Raw genomic sequence first — 24,659 nt, forward strand, 5'->3', positions numbered from 1 at the left:
GTAGATGAACTGAGGGGCTACAACAAGACTAACAACAACAACCAACAACTTCTGAATCTTGCAAAGCATCTTTAGTAGAATTAAGGGATAAAAATATGGAGCTTGAAATGAGCATAATGGGTTTACTTTAAGAAATTATAAACTCACAAGGGTAAAATATAGCCTTTGGGCCAGACATAGCAAACAGGAAAACAACACCCATGAATCAGTCGATCAGAGGCAGCATCATGCACAGGAATCTGAAGACCAATGATTGCAGGAAGTCTATACCGCTGTTTAACTCAATTTCAGTGCAGTCTGTTTCATCAGTGACCTATGCAGTGGTATATTTCAGACAATTGGCAAGATGTTAAATATAACCTGGTTTCGATTGAGTTATCCAATGTCTGGCTCTTTGCTTACTTTATTGAAGTCAGTATGGCTCTCTGGGGAGAAATGCTGCCTGCCCCTGCACTAACTGAAGGGGTTCATGGCTCAAAAGAGATGCCACAACACTGCTGCCTTTAAGGAAACGTTTATTTCTACAAAAGAAAATTTACTTGCAAGTGTTGAACACAAATAAGAGAGGCTGACAGCAACTCCCAACTCATCTAATACTAAGCGAAACTCCAAGAAGCATCTGAGGAATACCGATGCTGGAGGAGAGGCAAGGCTCAGCAGGTGTGGCTCCGCAGACAATCAGCACTAGAAGTGAAGCAGAGAAGAGAGCAGGTTAATGAGGATGCAAAAAAACACAATAACCAGATGGCGGATGTGTCGGCCCACTGGGGCATGCGTAACAGGGTGCACAGAGTGGCCATCATTCTCAAAGAGATCATCCGCAAATTCAGAAACAAATTTGTTTTCTCATGCTGATAATTCACATCTTTGACATTTCATTTGACAAAATTACATAGGTTTTAATTAGAACAGAACACTCTTCATAAAACTTTTAATGAATTAATCAGTGAGATGAGCCGGCGAAGTGATTGTTCAAAATGAAAACCTGCCGCTTTCCAGGCCTCGGTGTCACATGAAGAAACGACACGGCTTTAGCCCCATTGTTGCCCGCCAAACGTCTCGGTTACAACGAACTCTATTAACGCTGCATAACAATTACGTAAATCATATCCTTGGCATTTATCACTGTCATAGTTGTCGCTGTCTGTGTCCTGCTCTGAATAACTACCGTGAAATGAATCAGTCACGCTGACATTTATCACATTTATCACTCGGATTCCGATTTGTCGTTGCTGTTTATAAACCTGATTCACATCCACCCGCATTCATCTCTGCCAGACTCCGTTTGAATGGCACGGCCCACGAGTTTTCACACACAGCAGACTGTTTTGGTTGTGCGTGCGTGGGCGGGTGTGTGTTTAAGTGTGGCCGTGTTGTCGTAAGTACTGCCCTCGGAGTCCTCACCCAGTCTGTAGCGATCGATCTCCTGCAAATCCTGCCAGCTTCATGCTGAGAGAATTTTACAAAAATAAAGAAATAAACAGTGGAGCTCATATCTGAATTCATTTCCCTTTTTGTAAAATTCATCACAGACTTTGCATTCCTATAGGTATGACTTATGAAGTTTCTAGAATAACAAAGAATCCAAAAACCCAGGACTGTGATCCCTTCATATAGATTCTAGAGTTGTTTACTGCGTTAGAGGCTGAAATTGTTACTTTTATTGAGTTGTGCTGTGTTTGAAGCCAAACAAAATGCTCTAATCATCATTAAAAACCATGTGATGTGATTTCTGGAATCACTGAGTGCAGATGAAATGTAGACTGAGCCATCAGCTGACTCACATCAACATGTTTTTTATTTCTTCTGTCCCGTCCGTCGTTTTGTTTTTGCTCTCAGCTCAGAGGCCGGCGAGACAGCAGTCGCACCAGGGTGCATGTGTTTCTGTGTGTTCCCACTTTTATGAGTCTCTCTGTGTGTATGTTCAGCTTCCTGATCCCAGATCCCCGGTGAGGCTTTTGTGGATTTTACGAGTCTTAGACTTTTGGTCTGGGTTTTTTCAGGGGGGGTGTATGGGTATCTATATCACCAGGGTCCCTGTGGCAGCTGCGTGGCTCTGTGTCGGGGTGCGGCAGGCGTCTCAGGGGGAGTCGGTTTCAGCTCTCCGCCTGTTATTGTGCCACCATCTGCGGTGAATGGAAGGGGGCGCGACCTCAGCTAGGCTACTCATCAAAAGGAGACTCATGAGACAAAGTCAGGGGTGAGATGTGCAAGTGTGTGAGCATGTGCGAGAGGGGGGTGAGGATGACAACACACAGACACACTCCTCTTGTGCTTCCTTCTGTCAGGAAATGGGATGCCAGACTCTGAGAGTCACGCGCACGTCATTTTAGTTTTTATGTTTGGTGGGGAGAACGGTCAGAGGAGGAAACAGTCAATGGAGTGATTGTGACTCCTGCTGCTTTTCCTCGTCTCTTCAGAGTAAGTGAGTAGATCTGTGAGGCTGCCGGTGTTCACAGCCGAGAGAGTTTGCAGTGACACAGTGAGTTGTACAAAACTGGGTCAGAAAAGTCAGCGTTAAAGGCGCAAGGTAAAATCTGACTTCAAAGCCGCTCTGTGTTGTCGGTGAGGATGGCAAAGACAAGCTGTCTGGTGTGCTGTCATGTCACATCCGATTCTCATTCCCTCAGAGGACTGTGCTCCTTCACTCTCTCCTTTCCTGTACATAACCCCATCCTCTCATCCCTGATTCTCTCCTGCTTTCTCTTCCTGTCACCTGGGTCAGAGCTGTCAGTATGAATGAGCTGTGTGTGTGTGTGTGTTGAGTGTGTCTGTTTACAAAGAGAGAAATACTGTGTATGTGTGTGTTTCTATGTGTGTTTTTCGGGGGGTTGGACCATCTGCTGGGACAGCTGGGGGAGTATGAGTGAGCTAAAGGCAGGATTTAGGGTATGATCTGCTCCTGCCTCAAAAGATTTAGGAGGATTTTTACTTAAAAGGCAATTTGGGGGGTTTATAATCTTATTGATCACGGCCACAGACTCCTTTCAGAATAAATAGAAGTTTGTACAAAATGTGCAGTTTGTTAACATCCTTCATGCAACTTTTCACATATTAGATGCTTTATATTGACAGTTTTGAACCGATTGTAAAACTCTCAGTCTGTGGATTGATTTCGATATGAAGGATATAAAATACAAAAATACAACACTAGCTCACTTAGCCCAGAAATTGAGTTTATTGTTCCTCTTATAGAGGAACATTGTTTATTGTCTGTATATATTAAATGTATCAGTACTTATTTTATGTAAGATAAAATGAACTTTAATTGCTCTATCAAATTGGTTTGGTCCAAAACCCACCCTGACATCATGTACAACTTATTAACTATAGTGCTTTGTCAAAAGTCTTGAGCTACCACTCATTCCTTTATATTTTGGTAGGAAATAGGTAGGTAAGTGGGGTGGCTTCTTGACAGCTATTCTTCCACTGAGACCATTTCTAATGAGACTTCAAACAGCAGATGGAATAACTGAAAGGCCAGATTCATCTCTCAGGTACTACGTCAGGTTTTTGCTGGATGACTTTCAGACACTGCTTATCTGCCGTAGGTAGTTTTTTAGTGCTGCCATTTCTTCTTTTGTCCTCCACATGTCTAATGTTCTAATTATGATTTGTTGAGTTATGCCAAGTTTTTAGCTAAAAGCTCTTTGGGAATGACCTTGTTTGTGCAAAAATACAATTTTATACCTGTCAAACTGTGTTACGTTTGGCATTCTTTTAGACTGAACTAAAGACACGGTAAGATGCATTTTTGTATCAAGTTCCTCGTAACAAAGTGTCTAAAATTGGTTCAGTGATAAGTTGTCTGTTATGTGTAGAGACAGCAATGGTTTATCCCTTGAGTTAGGTGCCTTTTGTATCCTTAAATAACACACAGGTCAGTGTTAAGAAAAATTAGAAAAATCACACACCACTAAACAAAAATGTCACAAAAAGCATATTGATCATTTTTTCCCTGCGCACCAGGTACAGTGGAATTGGCTCAGTTTGTCCCCAGTATACGTTTTTTGCTTTCTTCTGACCACTGCTCATGCTAGGGCCTTCATCTGGGTTGGAATATTCTCCAGGACCCAGGTCAGATTGGCTATTTTTTCTTTTCATCTCACACTTCTTCGTCTTCTTCGGTTTTACTGGCAGTTGGCAACCGATTTACTTAGAGCAGGTAGCTGTACTGCCCCCTAGTGGAAGAGAATGTAATTGTTCTGCCCGTTACGCTGATCTCTTAGAGCAGAGGTTCCCAAAGTGTGGGGCCCACCCCCTTGGGCAGGGGGGGGGGGGTGCTCTGTGCAAAACCCACAGAGAGGCATTTTTGAAAAATGTATTGATAGCAATGTTGAATATTATTACACAAGAAAAAAACAACTACATGTAAAATAATTACACCATGACGCCTCTGCCTTTGTAAATGGAGGGACAGTAACTGCATGTGTATATGTAAGCGTGCAAAAACTGAAGATAGTAAGATTGACAGTAAATTTTGTCTCTATCCACCATTGTAGAAATTCATCTCATGTAAACAAAAACGTGACGTGAAAAAAGGCACATACCTTTGACATTGCGTGACGAACTCTGTATTCCTCGTCCACACGAAGAGTTTTCTTGTAAAACAAAGGGGGGCCTAACAAAAAAAGTTTGGGAACCACTGGCTTAGAGTACTAATCAGGTGGAACCACGGCACACCTGATCATTTCTAATGACACATTGGTTGAGAAACACAGTCATAAAGGACATACACAAGATTTTTACTTTATTGTTTTATGTATGAACAGAAAGCTGACTGCCTGACTGCTCATCACTGCTTATCAGGCTTTGGTTGCATTGCTGGATTGTGTATATAAGACTGTATTGTACTGTGTTGTGTTGTATATAAGGCTTTTATTAAAGTTTTATCTTTTTATTTTTTAGTTGTTTAGTGTTCCTGTGCATCATCTGTACATATGGTTTTTGACAATAATGCTGACTTTAACTTTGACTGATATACTCAGCTTTACTATCTCTCTGGGTCAGAGGTTCTTCATTGCTAGCTTTGCATTAGCCTGTTTAAGTGGATGCTGTGTGCAGCAGTACAGCGTCGATAGATCGATACCTGTCCTGAGCTAAGTTTGCACTTGACTGTCACATTTAAAGAAAGTTATTTTTATTCCTCTACTCCTTAAAATTTTCTCTGTTTCTCCTTCTCCTTCCACAGGAGTCAGATTATTGTAGCATGAGTGTGCAGGAAACAACCATGTTTCTTTTCTTTAATGACGTATTTGTTTTTGTAACGTTGGTCTAATTACTGGATTTAGTTTAGTAAGATGTTATATTAATGATATTACTCAACAATCTAAGATCACCCGTTTATTTTCTGATGTGGTTGAACAACATGTCAGTTCAGCTCCAAATTGCTGCGTTGCTTCATGTCGGCTGTAGCTTTTTGTTTTCAGGTTACTCATCAGTGCCATTCTTGTGAAACAGATACTGTTTTCATATTTAACACAAACACTCGCTGGAGCTCAAGGATGAAGTGGTGAACGTCACAGTGACCACATGACTGCCCCATTCTTGATAAATGATTTGTCTAGAAGGATTTAACTTCATGTTGCACAACGTCTTGAACTAAAAGATGAGTTTACTCCACCTTACTCTGAATGCTCAAAGCCCAGTTACAAGCCTCATTCACCCAATTACACACAAACAATGCAAGTCTTTTTGTCTAAACTTAAGCACCTTGCCTAATATTCATGTGCACACTCACACTGACCTCCGACCTTCCAATTGTTATATCACTCTAACCTCCTTATTGGTAGGTTAGATTCTGGAGGTTAGAGGTCTCTGTGATCTAGCAGACTATAAATGTCTATATGAATGTTTTACCATATAATAATGAAATGATGGCATTTTACATTAAAAAGGTCAAAGGTCAACTTCTCATTGACTTTCCATATTTCTGGTGTTTATACAGCACAGTAACTCAGGAACAGATGGGAGATTTTTATCATATTTAATACATATAGATGCTCAATTTATTGCACTAATCTTTATAGCCCGCCTTAATTTAAAGTCTTCACTACCTATGTAATGAAAGTCTTAAACTTTGTAACTGTAAGTAAACCTATACTTGAATGATTTGAGGAGTCCACAAAGTGTTAAGATCTAGTTTCCTCACTTGCACTCTCCTCCACTAACTCTTATTTGTTTTCATTTCCTCAGTCTGCTCCTTCCAGACTCTTCTCCAGCATTTTCTCCACTTGTCTCCACATCAGCAGTTTCATTTATGAATATGGAAAGACCTGGAACGATGTTGCATTAATAGCAATCTTCTGGGTCACCCATCCCTTTACAGCTTAGCAAGAATAATGTGCGAGTTCATTAACCCTAAAGTATATGTGAGAGGACTTGTGATTAGGCATTAATGCCCAGATCAAAGAGAATCACATAAACACACATGCTCACCTGTTAATGATGGACTCGAGGACTTGTTTGACCTCGCTGGACATCAACAGTTTGCCAGTTAGTCTAGGTGTGAGAGAAATCAGCCCTCTCATTTCTAAATTCAGTTTTTAGGTCGTGAAAGGCGTCATCCAAGTCCTGAAATAGCCTCCCCTGTTTCTCTGCCTCCCCCTTTTTTTCTCCCTCAGTGGCTGTCCTCAATGTGCTCGTCTCACAGTCGGTCCTGCTGGCTGGAGCAAAAGGAGCTGCATCTTGTGCTCCAACTCTCCTCGGTCAGCTCGTCCCCTCTTTTGTGTTTTTGTCCCTAATTCTTTTGTCTCTTTTAAGATTTTTCCAGACCTGCAGCTTCTGATCAGGTTCTTGTTTTGACTTAATTGCTTGTTATTGGAGTTTTGATCAAATACAAAGTAACTGCAGGGGCAGCTTTTAACCCAGATGGGTGTAAATAATGTATATAAACTCTGACCTATTTCCTTCTCAGTTCCCACAGAGCTGGCAGGTCATGTGCTTCACAGATTTTCTTCATTTAGCCACAAAATCCAGCCCCAGTCGCACTGCTAATTAAATTCGGTCAAAACGCCTTGTTGACATGTGCAGTGTGTGGTTGACTTCCACCAGCACAAGTGTGAATGATTCATCCCATGTGCACAAAATCACATGGCACAGCCACACACATTATAGTTCAGCAGCTATAGAAAGAACTGGCAGGGATACATTATCCATGATATTCTTGGTTCCTCTTTTGGGCTTTGACCAGATGCTCGTTTTGAGAGATCAGACACACGGTCTAAATCAGGGGTGTCATTTTAGATTTGCAAGTTCACATTGCAAATAACACATATTGTTCCTTTTTTTTTAATGTAAACAACATTAAGGTCATGGTTCTCAGCTGGAAAAGTGTGGAGTGCTCACTCCAGTTTGCAGATTAGTTGCTTTCAGGCACAGGAGCTCCATTATCTCAGGGTCTTGTTCACAAGTGAGGGGAGTGGGAGGTTCATTCTCTCCTCGACTGTTAATGCTGCCAATTGGTGCAGCTTTGGCAGTGATGCCGCTACCACACTGAACTGTTGTGGTGGAGAGTGAGCTGGTCATGAAAGCGAAGCTGTTGATTTGCATTCATACCATCACCTGTGATCATAAGCTGTGGGTAGTGACTGAAAGAATAAAATCAAAAGTGCAGAAATGAGTTTCCTCTGAAAGCTGTATGGGCAGTCCCTTAGAGATAGGCTGAGGAACATGGTCATTTAAGGCCAGGGGACTCAAAGTAGAGCTGCTACTCCTCCACACTGAACAGTCCCAGTCCAACTGGGAAAAGATTCCAGGGCAGACTCGCGACACACTGAAGAGATTACATGTCTTGGCAGGCTTGGCAATTCCTCAGCGTTCCCCCACAAGAGCTGGAAAAGGTAGCGAGGAAGTGGGACATCTGGGCTTCTCTCTCTGTTAATTATGCTACACCCGCAACCTGGCTAAGCAGCAGAAAATGGATGTTTAAGCACAGAAATGTTCACTTTTAATAATAATAGATAGATAGATAGATAGATAGATAGATAGATAGATAGATAGATAGATAGATAGATAATTGGTTTTAACCTTCATTTTCACAACAATAGACACTATATTCGGTAGTGTTCATATGATTGTGTTCAGCATCTGGATAAACTTATTTAAATCAACAGAAAAGACTGAGAGCCAGAGATGTTTTATGAAATGAAAACATTCAATAGTTTCAAGGATACAAAATGGGAAGTTAAATCACTGACTACAGGCAGTGTGTGTGGCGCATGACAGACTGACAACAACAACAAATTTATTGTTTATTTGGACTTTCCAGTGTGACAGACTGTATGTGATGAGACTTCATATGAAACACGTGATTGTAATGTCTTTGAAAAAGCTTCATTTATCCATTTTAGAGAGTGACTCACAAAAGGCCAATTCAAAGAGCATTAATGTTAAGGAAGTTGGTAATAAAATATCTCTCCTTCTCCCTCGCCCTTCTGGATGGCACTTTAGCCACTGGCAAACCGTGTAGGAAAACCATGTGACTTTCATTACAGGCAGGCATAGTCATGCATTTGGTATCACATTATGTTCAGGAAATCATTTAGCTGTAATCTCATCATCCACACATTATTGTGTTTCTGCTAAATTGCTGCTTAGTATAGACTTAAGAGGATACCTGTAGCAGGGTTCACATTCAGAGCACAGCTCAGAATATGGGTTACAACATCACCATAAACCTTTTGTTTTTAGTGTGTTGTTACCTTGTGCATGGGGTAATGAAGTTGAGCTCAAACGCAGCTTCAAACTCGTATTTAAAATGTAAAGGCATTGTCTGAACCTGCCTTAAATTACAGGGTGACCAGTGATTTAGACCTGAGGAACAACAAGGAATTAGGACTGTAAAATGACTGGGTTGTGTGGTGAAAAACAAGATTAAAATCTATTAACAGTCCAGTTTACACATCTTGTTTAGACCCCAATGATCTCATCCAGATGCTCCTCTGGAGTGACTCCATTCCTCGCCTTATTTCTAAATGCTTGTCCGACACCCTTTAGAGGAAACTCGTTTCTGCACTTGTGTCCATGGCCCTTATGTAATGACCTTGTGTAAGTGTATAGCTTTGCTTCGCACTCACCACTCTCTTCTCCACGACAGCTTCTTCATCCTTGCAGACTCTGCACCAATCCATCCTACCCTCACTCGCAAACAACAACCTTAGAACTTGAGATTCTTGAACTCCTCCACTTGGGGCGAGAGCTGTTTCCCAAACTCGAGTGGACATTTAACCTTTCTCCTACAGAGAACCATGGCGTCAAGGGTATGTCCACACAAGAGCAATTCACTTGTCGCATGTCGCTTTGTAGCTAGAAGTCAGTAGCTGGCAGACATTCCAGGCTCAAGCTGCCTAGGTAACCTTCTCATATAATTACCATGCTGAAATGTATCAGTCAGTGGCATCGTTTATTCTCACTGGTAGTTGCCGGTAGTTTGATTGCTTGCCTTGAACTTGAGAAAAGTTTAACCCAGGACTTGGCAACTTCAGATCACCAGCAGTAGTTTTACCCATTTATACTTGAAGTCACTGAATGCAGCAGAGTTTCTGCTGTTTCCCGTTCTCACATCACTGCTAGTCGTTTCAGTGTGGATGCGCTTTTTGACTTGGAGGTGATAATTTTCCTTCTTGCTACTTCACACTGAGCTGCAAACTGCTCTAGCCTGAGCTACTGTAGATGTTAATGTTCAATGAAGCCAGAGGGACAATGTCAAGACTTAGGCCTGTTTTTCACCACTTTGACTGCACCAAGAAATTCTGTCAAAAAAAATGGCTACCATGGTGAAGCCCAGCTCCCAACAGGAACGACTCTGACTTACTGTCAGCAAGGCCAAACAGACTCACTACAGGTATACCAAATGGACCGAATAGCCTTTAACAACAGGCCCAGTACAGCATACTCCTTAAAATAATAATGTCACAGAACTCTATGGCAAAGTTTCTAAATTCTCATATTTGAGTTTACTACCTGATGGTGTTCACACAGTGGAGTTAGAGTGCATATTGTGTATTTGCACAACTGGTTCTGTCAGGTATTTCTTCCTAACACAGCCCGTTCTGGTACTATGTGCTTTCAAAGTTTTTCTTTGGCTCCCCTCTTGTGTTTTAGTATTTTGTACTTTTGCACGTGTCCCCTGTGTTTCGGTGCCTGTTTCTTATTTATTTCTTGGTTTGCTTCTCTGCTAGTTTGAAGTCTTTGTTTTTCGCCCCCTTTTTAATTGGCTGTCTCTCCCTGATTTGTTTCTTTTGTTCTTTATTTCCCTTTCCGCTCCATGTGTATATATAACCTTCTCTTCCCTGACTCCTTCGCTGTCAGGACATCTGTTTGTTTCTGTTTGTTTGCCTACCTGAGTTTGCAGCCCATGTTCTCTGACTTCTCGTCTCTTCTGTGCTCCTCTCGTGTTCCTGTTTTCCTGGTTTGGTTTTGCTCTATTTTTCTGAAAAGACACAGTTCAGTTTTCCCTCTTGGAATATTAATTTTCTGTTTCAGCTTTTATTATTAAAGTAGATGTTTACTGTTCTTTTCCAGTATTTTTATTAAAGAGTAGCTTTAAAGAGATACGTCTAATGAAATCATATAGATGAGAGAGTGGAAAATAATATTCTAAGCTGTTGGCTCACTGGTATAACTTGCAAATATGACAGAAAATGAGGGAAAACAATTCGCCCCCCTTTAAAGCTTGCTTTTTGTTGCTTTACTCCTGTCTGATTTGTGTCCTGCATGTTTATCCACATGCTGAGCACAGTGTTTGCAAATGTGTCCATGTGCACTGTTTGCATTCACTTTTGTGCTTCTCATGAAAAAGTCTTGTTCCTTCCTTGTTCCTCTTCTCTCTCTTGTCACCCCCACCAACTGTGCATCCCTAACACTTGTTCTGCCAGAGGTCTCTGCATGTTAAAAGTGAATTCTTCCTCCCCTCTATTGCTGAGTCTGCTCGTTGAGGTTTTCTTTGAAACCGTTGGCTCTTTATGATGATGAAGAGATGGCTGTTGTTGTGAGCCAGTGTTATATAAATCAAACTGTATTGGATTGAATTAAATTGAAAGCGACATGAATGCAGATGAAGGAGATGCCACGGTACAGCCGTGAGATGTGTTCGAAACATCAAGTGTGCTGTGAAAGATTTAGAGAAAGTGAATACTACATCATGCTTTCCTAATGAGCGCCTTCTCACACATTTACATCAAAGACAACATCAGCGGAGGAGCAGGTTTATGAAGACGTTGGCTCCTGTTCGTTTGACTTTTAAAGCCTCCTGGGTGCACTCAGACTGAGCCACTGACCTTGAAACTGCATCAAAAGGCCTCTTTGTGGATTCAAACGGCACACGTGCCGCCTGAAATCCTCCTCCGAGTGCAACAAATGGATTCCTCACAATCATTTTCATTCTTCACTACAATGTTGCTTTAGTGCCAACTACTAAACAGTAATAAATGAAATGTTTTTAACAAAGCACATGATTGGCTGTTTGTTTTGTCGTCACTCAGATGAAGATATCTGCACCAGTACGGGTTCAGTAGCAGGCATGACTAAGAGTTGCCTATCCAGTGACTCACCCTGAGGTGGAACAAATGTTCCTGCTGCACAAAAAAACCCTGATAAAGTTCGACAGCCTTATCGATAATCAATTTGAGGAGACGCTGGGCTCTTGCTTTGTGCGCTCCGTCATTGACTCTCTCTTAAACGGATTTGCTGTTATCTCAGAAACATGTCTGTGGTCCCGAGAATTAATCAGGACCAGGAAAATTATTTAAGTGCCTTTCACTCAGTGATTCAAGCCATGTGCATGAGCCATTTTTAAGTCTGCACAGTGTTGGCGTCGCATCTTAAATCATATTTTATCCATTCGGAGAAGTCGCTCTGTATGCATCCACTCTGCTGTTGTTACAGTATGAATCACTTTTTTTTCCCAGAATGCCCCCCTGCTGAGGCTCACGACGCAGGGTGCAGCCAGTTAAGATAGGCCCACTGTTAGCGATGACGCTGATGGTTATCATAATGGATGGGTGGTGATGATCAACGCTATGACGCTAAAGCGAACCCTGCAGGATGGTCGGCTCCCCGCCTGCCCAGCCACCTCATACCCGAAGACTTGAGTGGCCTCAGCCCCCGTTGTCCCCGCTGTGGGGGCTGCAGATGATGCTGTTGCCCCAGCGATGGTTGCCAGGCAGCTGGGGAAGTGCTAATTAAGACTGCAAGGGGAAAACTGGAGGATTGCGAGGACAGAGTGTCAAATTCTGAGAAGAAGATGGATGGGATAGAAGATTGCAAAGAGGGGGAGACAGCAAACAGGGTCACATTAAGTAATGACAAATAATTAATCGTAACCGACTGATGTTATGTAATGTGTGTGTGATCTATACAAAAAATGTAGTGTTGAAGGGAATGCCTGTTATGTGAGTAGCTTCAGGAAGTTTATTGCTCCAACCTAAGAAGTGGTTTAGCTGTGCATCTTGTTCTTACACTTTTTTGTTTTACAGATTATACCCACCTATTGGCGTCTTGCACCAAAACAAGTCAGTCCCCATAGTGTAAGGCTCTGTGGGTTTTGTTATATTTCAGAGGTTTGGTTTCTGGTTAGTATTGTATATGTCAGTTTCTGTTTAGTGTCTTTACTTGCGTGTTGACTGCGTGTGAGCTTGTGTTTGTAGTGTGATGTTTTTAGGTGTATTTTGGGTAGTTTTTTGTTCTGTGTCTGGCTACAGTCCAAAAACAGGTGACATGATGATGTCTGTGTGCATCTAGCCACAAAAATAAACTACAAGTCCATTGGCCACATGTGTGTGCTGGATCTCCTCCAACTCATCGATATGTTGACATTGTCCATTTTAGCAGGTAGGCTAGGGTGTGAACAAACAATGGGTTACTTTTTCTTTTCAGTGCAGGCCATCCAGCAGTATGCATTCGCTGTGCACAAAAATGAGCATGTTTCTGGTCACCCTTTTGAACTGATGTTCTGCCTTCTGGCTGGGACTGTGGGTTCGTCCAATCAAAATTGCTGTTTGCCGCTGTAACATTAAAATCTGCTTGGCTTGAAACCAAAGTTACAAAAGCAAAACTTGAGATTTGTGGTGAAATTGTGAGTTGCATACAGTGGTCAAAACAGTACTTAAGTGCTCTTGAGTTGAATAAACAGCCTGTGAGGCTGAAATTCAAATTTGCTATGGTTTTTCCTTTTTATGGTTAGCATTGCAGGTTATTTTGATCACCCTGCTCAGACGATGTGTTTCCCTCTGTTTCTTTGTGCTAAGCTAAACATTTTCAGATGTACTAAACTGACAACAATATGAGATCAGTTTTAACATCATGAACCAAATACACGGTTTTATAAATGGCAAACTTCTCCTTTAATCCAGTTTCCAATCACAACTGAGTGTTCATACTGTATTCAGTTGTGCAGCTTCAACTGAATACAAAGTGAATGGGGAAAAAAAACTATTAAATGCAAATATGTCCAGGGTGGCAAGAAGTGTTGTGAAAATGCTTCTGCATGAACTGAAATTGTTCCCACTTGTATGAAAATTTTATTTGTGAATCTTTTTCATAAAAACACACAGACCAAAGGAAAAGGAGAGTGGGAGAGGAAGTAACCAGAAGACTTTAAGTTCAGTCAGATGAGCTGAACATAAACAGACTACATCTTGTGTAGCGCATACATAGTTCGCAGTCTGCAAACTAAAGCATCTCATCTTGGTCGTCCAACATGCCGTCATCAGTTTTGCCTCCTCTTTGGACCTGGAGTCCCTTTAGAGCATGCTCAGATTTTGCTCTGCACGGTCAGTCTGTACACACCTGTGTAGTTCAAGAACCAGTTATTCCTAAACCCGAGGATTCAGATAAAAAAGTTGCAAGAGAACCCAGAAGAAGAAGAAGAAGAAACCTTTGATCTTTTGCACAGTGCAAAAAGTTCTCATTAACAGTGTCTGATGGAAGGTGCCGTTACATGACTTAAGGTGTCAAGCTGTTGTTTCTTTTACAGGTTTCTGCCTGTTCTTTCACACACCCAAGTGTTATCTGCAGGCTATGTGTGTTCATGTGTGTTTATGTGCGGTGGAAGCAGAAAGTGAAAGTTATGGCTTCACAAGAGAATTTGTATGTTTTGACAGTCTGATGTTGTCTAGGGTCTGTGGGATCATTAGGAGCAGACGTTGTCGCTCTCTCTGCTTGTTATCTAATCTGACAGGCCTCTGATACAAACTCTTTACATCAGAGAATTAGCAACAACCAACAGACGCTGCATTTCCTCCTTTATTGTGTACTTTTTGGGGTTTCTTTAAGCAAAATACTATGTTTTGTTGTTGCAGTGTATCTTGCTGCCACGTCGTTTTTAATTGGTCATTTGATTCGACTCTAGAGGGCTAAACCACTTACACTTAAAACTGTATAAATATCTATGGCAAAGTTTATGAGCTCAATCACTAATTTCAGGTCACACTGAAACGCTAAACATTATTTTTAAGTTATGGTCCCCATTAGACTTAAAGTATGGTAAACCTTTTAAGATCATTGGCTAAGGATCAGTCAGTCACAAGCCATTAGCCAGTGAGCATGCAGCCGCCATCAGATCTCGCCTTACGTGTCATGTCTAGTTTCAAATTGTGACTGCATCCATCTTTTAGGGTCACAGCTAGTCACCATGGTACCATCGCAGCACAGCAACATTGATGGCATCTGTTATGTTTTGCATCACCTCAGATGGAGGTGTTGACTTCTTTTGTATAGACATAAATTTAGCTGTCAGTACCCACACTGCCACCTTAAAGGCACAACAGAAAAAGTGAATCCACATGGTGTGGAAGGTGCTTCAGTTTAATGTAAGGCTAAAGTAAAACAGTCCATCTACTATAAACTCTCAAGCACATGGTTTCTAATCAGTAGCAACAGCGTGTGAATTGAAATCAAAGCTTTCTAAAATGCAAATCACACTTGTGATTTAATGTTTTATGAAATTATTTAACATAAAGCTATTTGATGAACTTCAGACGTACTCGCCTTATGCGAATAAAAAATAGCCGTTGTTAGTGGTGAAGTTTGGGGGATGTCCTGAATCAGATACTTCCATTCAGTTCATTATCTTATTAAGCAGGCTGATTTGCATCCACCCACAGCTGTAACTATAAGTCGTGGTGAGGCAGCTACGATAAGTTTGTTTGATAGTATTAGTTACAGCATATTTATTAGCACAAGGATAATTCCTCTGTGAAACAAAAATGTAATAGGCCATAATAAAATAGCTTATATTCATCCACCGTAGACATGCGCTCTTTTTCCCAGTCATAGTTCTGTCAATGCGTGTATAGACTGAGGTCTTCTCTCCAGTCTGTTTTAGTGAAACTAACAGTTGATATATGTATTCATCAGCTCCAAGTCTTGATGGCAGAGCGATGCAGACACACAGGCTCATAAACATAAATGCAGGTGATGTTTTAATCATACTGTGCATATCCCATACAAGTGTGTGATGCTTCTGTCTCCTTGCGACAGATAATCTTTTTATTGTTCAGCAGTTACATTTTAATTATCAGTCATGATTTAATCGTGGTTGCTGTGTCACCGCTTGTCCCTTGGAGGCACTGATCCCCGTTTTCTGTTTAAAGTGAAGAGAAGCTTCTGATAATATTATAAAATATTCAGTTTACTGAGCAGTGTCCTCCAGCAGGACAAACTATTTCTAAAGAAAACTGTGTAAAAAGACATTAGAAGCATCTTTTATCTGTGTTGGCACATTACTCCCTCTGAGCTATGCTGCATGGGAGTGTTGTTGTTGATCTGATTTTCCTACAGTGACACACAGCATCAGAAGCCCTGTGTTTCAGCAGGCTCACTGGCTATTCCTCACCACACATGCAGCTCAGCTGTAAATGAAATGGCCTGTAATTCTCCATAATGGAGACACCAGAGGCATGTACTCACATCGGATTATCAGCATCCAGCATCATATTGGGGATGACAGGGAGAAATCCTAGAAAAAGCTGAAGAGGGGGAGGAGGAGGCAGAAAAAAAGGGGAGATGAGATGAGGAGTGGAGGGTCCAAGGGCTCCTCCAGGAGCTGCTGCTCGCCCCAGTTCTGTCTGCACCGTCGTCTCCATGAATTATTTGACTGCAGCATGAGGACGTTTTTGCAGACAGGAGCCTGTGGACCATGTTTATATACCACATCCCACTGCTCCCGTACAGACTGTCTCCTAATATGTGTCACTGATTTTATGATTTCCATGGAGGACATTTTGAACTCAATACCAAAGGGGAGATGTTCATAAAATAAGCTATCACAATGACAACTACGATGGGTAGTTTGCAGAGGGGAATCTTTACATCTTTGTTTGAAAATATGTGAAGAAATTGTATATATATAAAAAAAGATGGATGAAAAAAGATTATTATCGAAGCATTCTGTGTATTAAACAGCTTTTCACTCCTCCTGTCATAGGCAGTGAGAGCAGCACGTGTAACCCTGCTAACGCTTTCCAATCATGGTGACTGTTTTAGCCACACAGCGTTCACAACAACCTGAGGTGTGAGTCTTCTTCATGAGAGGAAAGAACAAAAGACGACTGGTTCTGTTCATTACCAGCTGCATATTTTTTATTTGTGGACTGTGATAGAGCAGCTTGTCCACAGCTCAAAGTTAAAATAATCTTTATTTACCTGATTCTAAGCCTTGGTGCAGCACCTCAGTTTATCTGAGACAAGCTGCTTTAGCTTCTCTCTGTATGAACATTTGGAAAACATTTGTTTGTAGACGATGGCCCAAACAAAATTATTGCGACCTTGTTCAGTGAGCTTGCAGTCTTGTTGAAGAAGGCGACCGGATCTGTGACCTGTCCTCAAAGTGAGTTTGGTGCATCAAGACACTGATAAAATGGCAATAAGACTGAGTCACACTAATAGATTGATAGCATCGTGTTGGTATTCCCTGGGTTTATAAATAAGATTTGCAAACCTTTCTCAGTCTTTCGGAGAGTGATTACAGCCAGTCTGATTCAGAGCACGATTGTTTGGAGACCGGTTGTCTTCCACCAGTTGACCTGTGAAGTCACTTTGCAACCAACTGGTCACTGCAGCAGCTTGCAATCAGTTTCCCTAAGCAAAAAAAAAACTTAATGCGGTCATCAGGCAACCCACCTCTTTAACCTAGTAGCAAGGAGGTTGTCATCCTACTGACAGAGCTATAATTTAACTATCCTCTGACTAACTGCCCCTCCTGCAGGTAAAGATGCTCACAGATGATTACATTAACCTCCTAGGACCTGGCGTCCACATATGTGGACATCACATTTTGGGACGTCTAGACCAAAATACTTAATTTTTCTCTACAAGGGCCTGATGTCCACTTACGAGGACATTATACTGCCACTGTTCTAGTGCTGGGCGATATGACGATATATATCGTGTGGACGATAGAAAAGTGTCTATCGTGCCATTTGTCTTCTATCGTTTCTAACCCGAATTTTATAAATTATTACATAAAATATATCATTAACTCTTTACAACCGGTCGGAGCAGGCACACTCCGTTTTCCCTAACTATTTTTAAATCCCTGTAGAACTGTAACCACGTAAGGTAGTGCAATAATGGTTTTTTTTGCATATGAAACCGTAGGAGTTGTACTTACATTTTATTCCATTAGCTTGCCCTAGGTCACGGTTTCCTTCCACATATAGCTTTGCAAAAATTGCATAAAAAGCACTTCCAGCAACAAAAACATAATATTCCAGACTTGCAGCAACAAAAACATAATATTCCAGAAACAGGCTTTGCCGTTCATAACACTTCCTACGTTGGAATATAAGTCAGCGCGAACTATCGCATGTCCGCCATTACCTGTCCGAAACCGGAAGTGACGTCATTTCGCGGAAGATGTAGTTTTTTAAGCTTCAAAGCCTATGTTGGTGTTTTTAAAAGTCATGTTTGACTTTATGCTCTTCTGTATCGTTTCTGGGATGCTTAGAAGTCAAATTACACTGTTGTAAATAGTTTATTTTGATGCACATACTGTGTTTTTGCAAATTTGCATTTATTTATTTTCATTTTTCCTGTAGTATATAAAAATTTGTATATCTCAAAAATAAAACTATGAAGACACTCAAAATAAATTTCTTGTGGTTGGAAACTATTTTGTGCAACTTTTTTGTATTTACAGTTTTGAGGGATAAGCCTCTTAAATTTCTCTAACTAGAAAATGTAAAAATGTATGTAAAAAAAAAAAAAAAAGATTTTCAATTTTTTGTAGTTTATTGCACTTTTTTGCAATTTATGTAGTTACTATGGACTTAATGCATACATATTATTAAAATTTGGGCTATAACAGTTGTATTGATGTATAGCAACTTGAAATGCTCCCACAAATGGCACTACAGCATGTAAAATGTAAAGATAAGCTCTGGCGGACTTGGTTCTATGGTAGATCTTAAAGGGTTAAATAGCCTGTGCAAATATATTAGTGTTGTCTTCTCACTATACATATTCTTAACTTTAAGCAAGAGATAATAAAGTATAAAATTTTTTTTATATTTTTCGCAAAGAAACTTCATCTTGTGGTTTTGCGACATGGTGCTGCTTTAAGTGCACCCGGATTTGCGACATGCTTTACGGTAACTCAAAACAAAGACTGCACCCTCTCCACTCGCTGTTTACAGACTGCGTACTTTCTAGATGACCACAGGTCAGGTGGTATATCGTGATATATATCGTTATCGTGATATAAAATAATTCATATCGTGATAAATATTTTTTCCATATCGCCCAGCACTACACTGTTCTATCAAAATTTGAAACAAATGTCCTCATATGTGGCTCTCATTTTTCTCAAAAACAAAAATTCACTTTTATGTCAAGGTCGAGCTGCATTTCTGGGCCATATTTAAATTTTCTATTTAAGTACACAGTACCAACAGAGAATGCTAACATCTAATATCGAAGGTTTTCAAAGAGAATAGAAGAATCAAACCTTCACCCAAGTAAACTCAGACCACAAGAGCTCCGCAAACCACTTATTTAACTGCACAACTGTCTCTGTCTTGGGGGGGGGGGGTTTGGCATTTTGTTGTTCATTAATAGATGTGAGACAAGATTGGAGACATCTGAAATCAATACTCGTGCGACCTTACACGAGAAAACAAATCAAATCAAATTAAAGCCACCATGTTGTTTATTTTCCGCTACATTTAATACAGCTCCGTACTCGCTCTCACTCTCGCTCACTGCTGCTCTCATAAATCAGGGCTGATAGGAGAGCATCTGTGATTTTGTGGTGATAGTTTCAAACATGCCAGAAACTTCCGAGCGAGTGAGGATGCATTTCTGGCTACTGAGCAACAGGTTTATGCAAGAATTTGGCCAGAATCTGGATTGTTTGTCTGAGCAGTTTGTCTGTTTGAAAAAAAACAACTGTTAAATAGTTGTAGTCTGAGCTGAATTACTCAAAACTACAAAATTATTGTGAGAAGCTTTCATATATTAAAAAAAACTATCCAGCAGTCCATAACTGCAAAAAACAATACATCAAAACAAACTAATCATTCATAAGGGTGTTGTCTAAAGGGTGGGTTTAGGTAAATGAAACAGTTTGGTTAGGGCAGGGTCATGGTCGTGGTAATTGTTGGTTAAAGGCTGGATGCAAACCACAGGCTGGACACCACAGTGTCAGACATTGACGGTTTGGTTGTACACCGATCCATCCACCCCAAACTGCTTCCTGGGAGGTTTGGCTGTAATGTAACAACATGCTTTGTGCAGCTTTAAAGCATCATTTAAGTGGGAAAAAATGGAAATGTGTTGAGAAATCGTGCACTTGGTCAGTGACTCCCATCTGTCCCAGTCCACAGTTACTTCTTTAATCCTCTTATGCACCTTGAGAGAATGTCTTTCCTGCTATGTACGTTATCTAAAACATGTTATGTAGACTTAAAGATGGCTAATCTGTTCTTTTTTTTTTATGAATTTGCAAAGTGAGGTCCTCCAATGACCCCCTAGTTAAAGGTGGTTCCCCATCTAGTGCTTGTGAACATTAAATGTTTGCACAAGCAACATCTGGGCCGATTTCTATTGGTGGAGGACAGTCTGGTTATTGTGGACAATCTCAGCCTTAAAACAAAATTCTCTTGCTGCAGCAGAAAACTTCACAGGCCTCTGCAGCCTGTCATCCACTGTCCTCAGGCGCAGCCAGAGGCTTTTCTCAATGCGCGCTGCCGGAGTTGGGTTTCACTTCTGGTAGTGCTACGATGAGGTCAGCATTGTGCACAAATTAAAAAAGCCCTCTGGAGGTCAGTGGGTTTTTGTGTCAGGTTTATCATAGTCCCAGCAGGGCTGGACAGCTGGTTTGGGGGTTCAGCCAGGAAGGGTTGGCTTGGCTGAGAAAAAAACAGCAGGGCCACACCTGTTGGGGTGATTCATGATGAATAGCAACACAGCTCTGGAAAATTGCAGTGACTGAGGTCAAACTCTTTTAGAAAGAGCACAGCAAATAATGCATCTGCAACTTTAAAAATAGAGATCTCAGTTTCCGTCACAAAATTCAAGAAATATGTCCCCACTGATCAACTTGAAACATATTTTTAAGCAATTTGATTACCTGATCCAAATATGAGGTTTGCCACCGGATAATCTTTTTGTTTTATTCAGAATGCGGCTGCGTTTCTCTGTAATTGTGCCAGCAGTCTGAGCCGGTGTCTGTTATGGCTTTTAAATAGAAACATAAATGGAAGGAATAAAGAAGGAAGTCACTATTTTATTACATTAGCCTGCACAGCTAATCAACTTAATTAAATCAGAATAGGCCTTGAATCCACATTACTAAGTTGTCCCTGTCAGGCTCACATCAGTGACGAGGTAGTGACAGAACTGTCTTAGCAAAAAGACATTTCTGTTTAATTTTTGTGTGCTGGAAAAAGCTGTCTTTCAAAGTAAAATGTCACACCTCTGATAGCTTAACGTGTTTAATGAGTTTTGTATAGTTATAAAAGAGTGACTACGCTTCATTTTCTCTTATAAATGTTATAATATAAGCAGCTAAAACAGGAAATTAAGCCCTTTTACCTTCAAAGCAAAAGTTTCACTTTTTTAACATTTTGGCTACAGCACTAAGACATATGTTCTCCATTGCAATTTTTTTTCTAGTTCAACTAGAAGTTAGCAAGTGTTTGCAGACAACCCGCTGTCTTCCATGCAAACCATGAAGAAACTTGACAATCTGCTAGACATCAAAGTACAGAGAAAAGGAGGTTTTTGGTGAAGCACTCTTATTATTTGACCTAGTGACAACCAGCAACCACTCACCAACCCGTCAGGGAGTACACACATGCATGCAATGCGCCTCTGACATCACATGAGAAACCTGAATACCATCAGCTAGGCTAAACAAAAACTTCATGATTAGTTTATACCAAATGAATTAGAAAATTCATTTGCTGAACTAGCTTATTTGCTAGTTTAGCAAATTTGCTAAACTAGCAAATAAGCTAGGCTAATCATGTTGGTTAGCTATAGTAAAAGCTTGACAACCAGTTTCATGAAAATGAAAGTTAAATGTATTTAATACTAATCATCATCTTTAAATGTTCAATACAGACTTGTCTTTGCTCAACTCAAACAATTCAAACAAATGAGGTAAAAATTGAAAGTTCCAGCAAATACCACTTCCAGAAAAAAATTTTTTTTGCTTACTTGTCAAAGAGAAACTCGAGTATTCATGAACCTCAGCCTAATTGGAGGCAAAAATATTTGTCCAAACAATGTTGGATCAGGACGTTGCAATCAATATCTGCAATCTAGTGCCAGGGGGCAAAGCCTCAGATTATATTTAATATGCAGGAGATTTTTTTTATTGTACTTTTAACTGACTTTATGAGAGGTCCCCAGAGTTTGGTGAAGGGTTAAAACACAATGCACACACAAAAACCTAGCACTTCCAAAACAAAAGCATTACCGCATACTTATAATCCAGTTCACCCTATTCCTATCTCTATTCCACTAATGTATATAGCGTTATATATTTATATAACACTATAATAAACTGTATATTTAAAACCTAAGATTTCAGGTGTTTCTCCTCAGATTTGCACCAACGATTGCCAGCACTGTTGCATAACAATAATTATGCAATCTTCCCAAAAATGGGACTTTATCCTTTATGATTTCCAGCCATATTTTTGAAGACGACCATGCAGTCTGGGGAGAAGATGACACAAACACTTTGAAACAACACATTCGTCTGTCTTGCCAAACTAACCTCAAGCTTGCCAAGTTGGCTTATCTTTACAAGCCAGCCTTTATCATCAGTCGCATTACCAATATTCAGAGGCATCCACAAATAGTCATTATGTAAATATTGCCTTTCATCTCTTTTTTAAAGCCATTAACTTGAATTGAAACTGAGAGTGTTTGCTGATTGGAGAAGAAGAGAATACATTCGCAAGAGAAACATTCTTACAAGCAGGAGTCTGAGCCTTAAACTCCCCTGGGCCTCTGACTATGACGTAGGTGGATTCAGTGTTAGACTCTTTATAAGCATGCTGCACAGATCCAGCCATGTGCCGGGCCAGCTTGTGTTTGGTGGAGCAGCGGGGTCAAGGCAGCCACGCTGAGGCTGCGGGATCCCCGGGGGTCGAGGAGGAAGCAGCGACTTCACAGTGGATCATCTTCAGCTGACTGTGCAGCAGCCGAGCGAGCCCAGGCACACTTCCATGCCCCAGCTGTCAGCAGAGGGGCTGGATACTGCTTTGATCAGGGGAACTCAGCAAACAGCCAGGTGTTAGGTGATCAATAACAAATATTTTGTGGTGATGCTTCAGTTTTGGGGTTTTTTTTGTGTCTTTTACTTTCTGACCTGCTCTGGAGATGTTGTAGTCATGTTGTGGTAGACATTCAAAACACACTTCTAAGAGGAGCAGACTGCAACTTTGGTATCCCAAGATTTTGGATTAGCAGCAATAAATGCGATGTTCCTAAAACCCACGCACCAGTGGGCAGGTTTGGGACTCTTGAATCTTAGCTTGTGTAGACCTGTCTTTTAATGTCTGGGTAAAAATGAAATAAAGATCAAAGTTAGTTTTATATCTGTGCATCTGTGAATTCAGTCAAAATAGGCTTAACAAAAAGTCTGTCTCCAAGTGAATCAAAAGCAGCTTCATATTTTCCTCTAATATCCAAGATAATATTTAAGTGGCAATAAAAGTGATTTCTATAGCCCGTATATGGACATGGATGGATGTGGACATCTTTGTGTCTGAACCTCTTCTGCTATTTAACTGACCAGATCAATATCCCAGCAGTTTAATGGATGATCCTGGTCCCTGTAACCATGATAACCATCAGCTAATCATGTATCTGTTCTGGCAAAGTTATTAAAACCCAAATGTTTGCGTTGTTGTCTTCCAGGGTGAAAAAAGTCCAGTTTCCTGTGAAGGTTTGCCGTTCAGGTCTGGAGATTCACATGCGAGGCAAGCTCAAGAACATCTCGGTGGAAACCAAAGCCGGTCAAACCATCGCCGATTTCAAGAAGAGTAAAGATGGTTTCATCCTGCTGGTCCCCGCTAACTAACAGTCCCCCAGTCAAACCATTAACAGCTACACCTCATCGATATCTAAGGAGAAAATATCAGCCACAGACAACCCTGGACTTTAGCAGGAATTTCTTTTAATACATATAAACAATTTTGCAGTATATGAAGATGTTAAAGTAGTAATCTGAGCAGATTTTCTGGGAGAATCTGCTTTCTTCAGCACGCAGAGGAAACTGAAAGCTGAAATACTTTTATATTCATTTATAACACATTTATATGTATCGAACTGTTTATGCTTTTTTTGTATTTTTATGAAGTATAAAGATGTTTTTTTAAGATATGATTAAAAAAACAGAAACAAAAAGCACTTTTTATGATGTTAAATATGGACGTGTTTTTGTGTTGTAACACACCGCTGCCTGCAGACTGAGATAATTATGTCAGAAGTAATAAAAGGGGGGAAGAAAAAAGACAGTGGGGGAAAATTCATTATTCAATGTTTACTTAAGTTCTCTGTATGTTAATGTTTCTCTCGTGTTTTGCCACATGAACAGAGTGAATGTCGACTTTACGCAGTAATTAAAACCCATTAAAATGTTCAGCCTTAAGTGGCTTTAAGGCTTCCCTGCACAAATATACTGAACATAATGAATCAGTAAAGACGCTTCTATCCGTCCTCTAAGTGGCAGCTATGAGCCCGCCGTCCACAGAAAACGACCCTGTGACGCAGGAGCTGCTTCCTCTCTCGTCCCCTTTCCTGATAGCTGAACTGATAAACAGAAACCAGCACTGGAGAGGTAATTTAAATGATTTCTGAGGAATGAAACTGAACATTCCTTGTTTATTTATTGTGCTTTCCGGTTGTCCAGATATGTTTCTTTTATAGTGAACAAACTCACCATGAAACCTGCTTTTATACAAACGTCTTCTATTGGAATCTTTTACAGAACTTTAAATAAAGTACGGCATTAAATAAAATGTAAATTTGTCATCTCAGGAGAAGCCGCACTAAACTGAAGCCCAGCTGTTTATCATGGTTAAAGCTAACCAATCATAGAAAACCTGTGATTAAGTTGAACCTTGTGTGTTTCTACAGTGCCATTGAAAATCGTGCTACCTTTGCATTGTTCACGTTTTGAGATTTGTAGAAACAATAATTGT

The 24,659-nt window shown here is 40.5% G+C and overlaps 1 protein-coding gene across 1 annotated transcript in view; it reads left to right on the forward strand.

Annotated features, from left to right (window-relative positions):
- The window catches only part of myo1g (myosin IG), a 64,884-nt gene extending 40,225 nt beyond the window's left edge, over window positions 1–24,659 (forward strand). Inside the window, exon 22 of the mRNA XM_065471803.1 lies at window positions 23,374–24,659. Within this exon, the coding sequence (XP_065327875.1) occupies window positions 23,374–23,536 (163 nt within the window). The 3' untranslated portion in view covers window positions 23,537–24,659. The remainder of the gene's footprint in view (window positions 1–23,373) is intronic.

The sequence above is a fragment of the Pelmatolapia mariae genome, linkage group LG22 (genome assembly GCF_036321145.2).
Source record: "Pelmatolapia mariae isolate MD_Pm_ZW linkage group LG22, Pm_UMD_F_2, whole genome shotgun sequence".
Classification (NCBI taxonomy): Eukaryota; Metazoa; Chordata; class Actinopteri; order Cichliformes; family Cichlidae; genus Pelmatolapia; species Pelmatolapia mariae.